This window comes from Alligator sinensis, unplaced genomic scaffold (genome assembly GCF_000455745.1).
Source record: "Alligator sinensis unplaced genomic scaffold, ASM45574v1 scaffold340_1, whole genome shotgun sequence".
In the NCBI taxonomy this organism is placed as follows: Eukaryota; Metazoa; Chordata; order Crocodylia; family Alligatoridae; genus Alligator; species Alligator sinensis.
In genome coordinates, this window is record NW_005842004.1 from 255597 (window position 1) to 263784 (window position 8188).

General features: G+C 42.2%; 1 protein-coding gene across 1 annotated transcript in view; it reads left to right on the forward strand.

The window, feature by feature from the left end:
* The window catches only part of LOC102382226 (myelin P2 protein-like), a 19719-nt gene extending 13865 nt beyond the window's left edge, over positions 1-5854 (forward strand). The window contains exons 5-6 of the mRNA XM_006021757.1: positions 3946-4068; positions 5639-5854. Of these exons, the coding sequence (XP_006021819.1) occupies positions 3946-4068; positions 5639-5854 (339 nt within the window). The remainder of the gene's footprint in view (positions 1-3945; positions 4069-5638) is intronic.
* The last annotated feature ends 2334 nt before the right edge of the window (positions 5855-8188 follow it).

Genomic DNA, 8188 nt, shown 5'->3' on the forward strand with positions numbered 1-8188 from the left:
ATATTGAATAAAATATTTTGCCCTGGCACACACAACATTGTTGCTTATTTTCAATCAGATGACTTCTGCTGGTCCAGCTGACATAGCATATAATTAAGTATATTAATTATACTTAATATAATATACTTATGTACCAAGTATATAATTAAGACAAAACAAATTCCAGATGAGCTGAAGTGACTCAGTTGTGTTTGATGTACCTCCAAGAAGTGCTGAGAGGAAACGCAACTGTAAACCACCTTCACATTTGCCTGATCCTGGGGCCATCAAGTACCCACCCCATCCTTAGCACAAGTCAGAGCACTCTGAAGTCTGCTTGTTCTTGCATAGATTTCCAGAGGACTTGTATGTGCAATCTGGGAACCAGCCAGCCACAGGGGCTTTCTGGCTATATTTCTAATGCTATACAGTGCTCTAGAACTTTGTACAGATTTTCTCAGACAGCAGCAGTTTGATAACTGTCATTCTCTGACCGTTATTCTCTGAAAATGGGATGCTAAATTTCTTATTTATTAATGTATTGAAGTAGCTAATAAGTGCCTCTAAGAAGTTACGTTGTAAGACTAATAATATCAAGCTTTTATACAGTTCTTGTTTCAGTAGTTTTCAGAAGACTTTACAAAGGAAGTTAGTATCATTCTCCCCCATTTAATAGATGGAGAAACTGAGGCACAGACCATGGAAGTGATTGCTTGAGGTTACCCAACACAACATTAGCAGAGTCAAAAATAAAATCTTTGTCTTCTGAGTACCGATCAAGTATTCTATCCAGTAAGCCCTGCTGCCTCTATAATGAGAAACATAATTCTTCACTATGACATTTACAAATAATGATTGATACCATGGTGTTCAAGGTAATGCTGTATGCTAGATGCAGGGAGGTGGCAATCTGAACAGTGACCATTGTTTTGAAACGTCCTAATACCCTCCATGGACTATACAGTGACTTGGGCCAGACTGCAAGGAAATAACTGGGAAAGCTGTGTTGGATCTTATCGTGCATCTCTGGTAGAGTCAGAAATATGCTTTGATGAGAGTGATGATTCAGGGGGGGATCAAGATTCTAGATTTCAACAAATAATAAAAACAGAAGAAAAATAGATCATAGATGTATATAATATTTTCAGAGACGGAACAAGCAGTCCAGGAAGGATTGAGGAGAGGTGGAAATGGAAATAGCTGCAAAGGCAAGGAAAAGAGTTCAGAATACATATAAGGCCCATGGTGTAGCTAGAGATGAGGCAGCTAATAGGAAAAAGCAGCTTTGGAATGAGACAAATACAAAGAAAGGACAGCACTTCCCTATCAGTCATCATTAGCCAGTGAGCCTATTCAATCATAGAATCATAGAAGTAGGGTTGGAAGGGACCTTGTAGATCTTCAAGTCCGACCCCCTGCCTGGGCAGGAGGAAAACTGGGCTCAAATGACCCCAGCCAGGTAGGCATCAAGCCTCTTCTTAAAGACCCCCAGGGTAGGAGCCAGCACCACTTCCCTTGGAAGTTGGTTCCAGATCCTAGCTGCCCTAACTGTGAAGTAGTTCTTACGGATGCCTAATCTAAACCTACTCTCCAACAACTTGTGGCCATTATTCCTTGTTATCCCGGGGGGCACTAGGGGAAACAAGGTCTCCCCCAAACCCTTCTGGTCCCCCCTAGTGAGTTTATAGATGGTCACCAGGTCCTCCCTCAGCCTTCTCTTGTGAAGGCTGAACAGGTTCAGGTCCTGTAGCCTCTCATTGTAGGGTCTGCCCTGCTGTCCCCGGATCATGCAGGTGGCCCTCCTCTGGACCCTCTCAATGTTGTCCACATCCCTCTTGAAGTGGGGTGCCCAGAACTGGACACAGTACTCCAGCTGTGGCCTGATCAGTGTCGCATAGAGGGGGAGGATCACCTCCTTGGCCCTACTTGAGATGCACCTGTGGATGCACGATAAGGTCCAGTTAGCCCTGTTGACCGTGACCTCGCATTGCTGGCCCACGTTTATCTTGGAGTCAGTAATGACTCCAAGATCCCTTTCTGCCTCCGTGCTCTCAAGAAGGGAGTTTCCCATCTTATAAGTGTGCTGCTGGTTACTACTGCCCAAGTGCAGCACCCTGCACTTGTCCATATTGAAATGCATCCTGTTTTTGTTAGCCCACCCCTGTAACCTATCCAGGTCTTGCTGCAGTCTTTCCCTCCCTACTAGTGTGCCCACCTCACACCAAATTTTGGTATCATCAGCAAATTTAAACAGGTTGCTTTTCACCCCGTCGTCCAAATCGCTGATAAAGAAATTGAACAGTGCGGGCAATTTGAACAATTTGCAATCCATCTGACCATGTAGGCATCAATGCCACAGTCGCCTAGTTTTTTAATGAGGATGGGGTGGTCGACAGCAAGGCCTTTGACAGTGAAGTCCAGAAAGACTACATCCACGGTGACACCTGCATCCAATGCTTTTGTGACCTGATCGTAAAAGGCAATCAGATTGGTTTGACATGACCTGCCCCTAATGAAACCGTGCTGGTTGCCCTTGAGCATCATTCCCGATGCCGGCCCATCACAGATGTGCTCCTTGATGATCTTCTCAAAGAGTTTCCCCAGGACTGAGGTAAAACTGATGGGCCTATAGTTGCCTGGGTCCTCCCTCCTCCCTTTTTTAAAGATGGGGACCACAATGGCTATCTTCCAATCATCTGGCACCTGGTCCGAGTACCACGAGCACTCATAAAGCTGTGCCAAGGGCCCTGCAATAACCCCTGCTAGCTCCCTCAACACCCTGGGGTGGAGAGCATCTGGACCTGATGATTTGAACACGTCCAGCCCCACCAGAAGCACTCTAATCCGGTCCGCCTCAATAATTATGGTATTGAGCAATTGTAAAAAAAGAATGCAGGTATGTTATGAAATCAAAGTCCCAGAGGAGTGGAGGGATGTTGAGTATAACTAGTATTTTTTGTTTGTTTGTTTTAAAATTTTCTTGAATTTGTTTTCATTGGTTCTGAGGTTGTGCCAATCTGTTCTGAGGTCACATTTCCAGCTTTGGTTCTCACAGGGGCCAGAGCAGTCAGCCAGCCAACACAGCAAAAATATCACTGCAGCTCACTCAGCAGCCTTGCAGGTTCTCTGGTGGCCTGTAGGTGTTGGGGAGGAATGTTGCTGACCATGTCTTCCTAGAAAAGGTAGGCAAGATGATGGGTGTAATGAATGGCTCTGGCTGACCCAGACAATCAAATTCATCAAAGAAAAGGACAGCAAAAAGGCAGCAAGGTGTTTAGTGTTAAGACTGATATTACAGTGAGGAGTTAAAGTTAAATCTCCTTAAGACTTCTCCATTTTCATCAAAAACTTAAATCCCACAATATTTAAGGACTAAACAGAAGTAGCATATATGTGCTTCCAGCTCTAGATGCAAGATTGGTACGTAGCACAGCAGCATGCCTTAATACCCTCAATTCATCAACCCGTCCCAAACTCTGACAATGACAAAGGTAAAAAAAGAGATGCTCAAATAATTTGAAGAATGAATAAAAAACAAAAACAAAACTAGATTGGAATCCACAAATTCTGGAAGAAATTCAGAATAATGTTTGACAGCAATACTGACAAAAGAACAAAAGTCCATTTCTATGGCAAGATAGTTCATGGAGACAAATGTACTAAATTTAGAAAGGCAGTGCCATGATCCAAGAAGCAGCAGACCAATGAACCTTACTTCATTATCTTGTAAATTAATTGGAACAATAATTAGAGATAAAGCTGTAAAAGCCATAGCTGAATGTGATGGGAAAAAACCCAGATGCTTTTGAAAAGGAAATTTGAGAGTATCACTTAAGTAGCTAGAGTTGACTTGTCCTTCAAGGTGGGGAGGAGAAAGAAAAAGCTTTTGATCAAGTGACTATTGAGAACAGTATTTGGTCGTATTGGCATTTATAACTGCTAGAGGGGGAATACTCAATTATCTAGGTTGTAGGAATATTACAAGTGGAATTCCCTGAGGGTTTTAAGATGGTCATTAACATATTTAACAATCCTGAAGAGGGTTTTAGTAATGCAGCAAGTTATACCATCACTTTAGAAGTTATTCAGGTGAGTTTTGATTAAGATGAGTAGCTAACTCATTAGTTTCCCACAAAACCAGACATATGAGCATCATAAAGGCAGGAAAATTTCAATGTCAATTACAAGGAATAATTTGGGTTACTCATACATTTCACAGAACACAAAGTCTACAGTAACCAGGCCAGAGAGCTGGAAAAAATGGAAGAATTTGTACATTAGTCAGAAAACAACTTACTGTCCTGTTATCTATTATAGTTTCCTCAAACCCTTGGCCCAGCCTGAAGGATATTTCTAATGGAGCTTTCAGGTGTGTTGTTATCACATTCTTCGTCTGTACTGATGATCAAACTGAGCTTGGCTAGGCTGCCTGGTTTCCTCATGGCAAGCCCCAGAGGCATAACTAAGAACCTTTGCACCCTGAGTAGAGGTGAGAAGGGGCAACGAAGGTACCAAATGTCATAGATGCCACACACTTCCCTGCAAATGAGATGTTATTGTTGCTGTTGCTGCTGTGTTGTGGGCTACTGCTGTTGTGGCACAGGCACCCCCTCTAAATTGGCACCTGGGCTGATGCCCTGATCACCCACTCCTAGTCATGCTGCTGGCAAACCCGTGCCTGAGAAGCAGTGAAGTCATCTAGGATCTCAGTTTTAGAGTGAAATATGAGTTCTTGCTGGCAATGGAAGATGGGTGGCTTAGGAGCATATAATGGAGCAAGTAGGAAGACATAGAGACAAGACAAACTCTGGTTCTAAAAACAGAAAACTATATCTCTAGTCACTTACATCAGAGAAAGAAATTACTTTGTTTTCCAAAGGCCTTTCTAGGCTTTTTAAAAAAAGATATTTTCTCTACATTACACTAGAGTGGGAGGTCAGGAAAGCACAAGCATGCTTAAGTGTTATAGCATGGGAACTTCTGACATTTTAGCATAAGCATACAGTATTCGGAGCAGGTTTCTCTCTAAGCTTAGCTCAACCAGTCTGTCTTAATGACAGGCCTGTTGCACAGGCTAGTTTTGAATTGTGTTCCAGTGTTTGTGCATAATTTATATTTCAGTCAAAATTCCCCATAAGGCACTGGACAGGGTTGCCTTGATGACAGCTGTATCACAGAATTGAAGAGAGGTTTAAGTTAGATGAGTTTGTCCCAAAGTACTTCAATTACACATGAAGTTGTACTTTGTCATGCAGCTGAGCAGTCTGCTCCTTGTGTGCTGTCATAGCTCCTACATTAGTGACAGAAGTCAGCTGTCACTGAAGCACTTCTTTTTATGTCTGTTAATGGGGAGAAAGTTTCTGTTCCAGGCTGGGCAAACAGAACTGTTTTTAGGAGGTTCCTCACAGATGCACCTATGCCAGCCCATCAGATGAAGGGAATTACACAGCAGTTACAGCGCTTAAGTTGACCCTCAAAACCTTTGTCATTGAGAATGTTGCACAAGACGGAAAAAGTATCCAATTATTTTGTTCTCGGAAGCCATGACGCTGCTTGAAGAGGAGGGGAAATTATCTTTTTATTAAGCTCCATTTCTAATGTACTTGTCTTACATTAGTAATGTAAGTGATGTAACTTCACAACACTGTTTAACCCCTAGCAGTATACTTTAAGCTTGTCATTTTCAGACAATGTTACTATAAAAGCCATATTAGCTGATAAAGCGACAGTGTGGTATATACTAGCACTTTACCAGGTGACATCTGAATATCATAGAGGCATTCGTAAACTTTATTTTTCAGCAACCAAATATCAATGCAATCCAGTAGAGCATATTGTCAGAGAAAGTGAAGCAGATGACAGTTCATGGAGATAAAGCATTTCTCACCTAGTTGTTCCAAATAATTTTCAAACTTGTTACTAGGGACAAGTTCCCAGCTTCCTAAAAACCAGTTGCACAACATGTACATATGCAATAACCCTCAGGCATGGAAGGGACAACACCACCCTCTTCCTTCTCTCACACTTTAAACAGAGGACAGGAGTGATTCAGCATAAAATACCTAATAGCTTGTTTTTAAAGATGCCTCAGATGTGTTATTTGGAAATTGCCAATGGAAAGAATTCTTGTCAAACTCTCCAATCGCCAGTGTTTTCTTGTATTTCTTCTAGTAACAAAGCAAAATTAAGGGCTTGCAGTAAACACAGTAACAGAGCACATGACCCAAACTTGGGCTTTGGTTCTGCAAATACAGATTAATAGAAAATAGGCTGGAAGAGATTTCAAGAGCTCAGCTATTCTTTTGTCTATTGTCTTTGCCCCTGCTCCAAGGCTGAATCAACTGTATCTATGTACATCACTTATAGCACCAAAGTATTCCCACTGGCTTTAATGGATTATTGCCATTTACAAAATGAGCAGCTGTATAAATGTTTGCAGAAGAAGGACCTTGGTTTTCACCTTAAACCGGAGGGGATAATTAGCAAAGGAATCAAGCTTCCAAAACAACAGCTGCATAAGTCTTACAAGGACAGAGTCAACCTAGATAAACCCTATAACATATGTATAATTTAAAGAGTAGTTTATTATATACCTAAGATCTCCATGATGCCATCTATACAATATTAAGATATTTTTTAAAGCCAAACAAACTTTGCATTCTGCATGACAACAGCTATGGCAACACAGCTGGAAGACAAACCAGGAACTGGGATTTTCCCAGTCTTTGAGTTATTTATAAGGGATTAGTATTTACAGGTGGAATGATAAATTGAGACAGTTCTCACACAAGGCTGAAACAGAGTATTAATGTCAGAGCAGCACTCTTCACTCTTTACTCTTCACTCTTCTGCAAGATAGAAAAATGTTTGAGAAAAAGTGGATAGAAAAATGTTTGAGAAAAAGTCGAAGCAAATGATCACTTCCCTCCCCAATTTGAACTTTCTGCTTAGCTAAAGGAGCTGGGATGTTTGGGCAGCCAGGTCTAGGACTAGTAGTTGTTTACATAGTTTAGGGGAAGGTCAGAACACACTGCCATCTGAAACAATCAGGGCCTGCAAGACACATGGGTTAGGTCCTTTTTGACTCTACACAGACCAACATGTCTCTTTAAAATGCTTTTCCACTACTTTGAGTAAGCTGATTTCTTTTTCTTACTATGTTCCTCTACTGAACGATAAAAAACATACTTGATTTTAGATGGGAGCTAATTTTGGCATTAATAACATGTATTAATCAACCTTACAAAGTACAGTTAGCTGCATAGTTCTTAGCTATAGGTTAAAAGAAATTAAAATGAAAGAGAGAAGAATGCCTAGACATCACATGATCAGGGTCAGGGGTGACATATAGGGCGTTCACATGGGTGCATGTGCACCCCCTGACTGTGGCTGCAGGTGGTTGCTGCTTGCTACCCCCCTCTCCTCACCAACACTGCCGGTGGCATATGCAGGCAGTCAGCAATTGCTGCTGGCTGCTGCCAACGCTACCTGTGGTGTCTGTGGGTGGTTGCTGACCCCTGGTCGGTGCTCACCACCCCCATCCCTCCGTGCTGCCGACAGCACTGGCAGTGTCTGTGGGAGCTCCTGCTTACTGCCGCCATACTCCCGCTGCTACCACTGCACTCCCACCACCGCCGTGGCCCCCTAGCCACCGGGGGCATGAGTCATTCATGAGCAGGTTATCTTTAAAAGGAAGCTTTTGGGCCTTTGTATTTTAGGAGATCCTTGTATTGTGAGAGAGAGATACATACTGCCACAGTGTGAGTTGTAATCTGGTTTCCTTGTGGGGGCTGTCTAACCTTTAATATTGTCCCCTTAGTACCGCCTTCTAGTCCTCTTTAATGTATGTAGAGGACCAGGACTCTACAATCACTTCATACCCCTCATCTTTCTTTATAATGAACACGATTACATTACAACTCATTCTAAGTAATTAACAATTAACTATAACTCCTACGTCTAATTATATTGCTAAACCAACATGATATATACATATAGAACTATACACTAAAGTCTAAAGGTCAAGTCTCTTGAGGAGGTCTGCTCACTCTTCCTGACCATGTTCTAACTTGTGTACAGCTGGCCTGTGATGCAGCTTTTCAGCAGACTCCCTTGAGGAGGGGATTCTTTTTCATTTTCTGACCCTGTCCCTGACTTCCTTTGTTGACATGGAAGATGCTGAAGATGAACTCTGTTTCTCCAGAGAAGG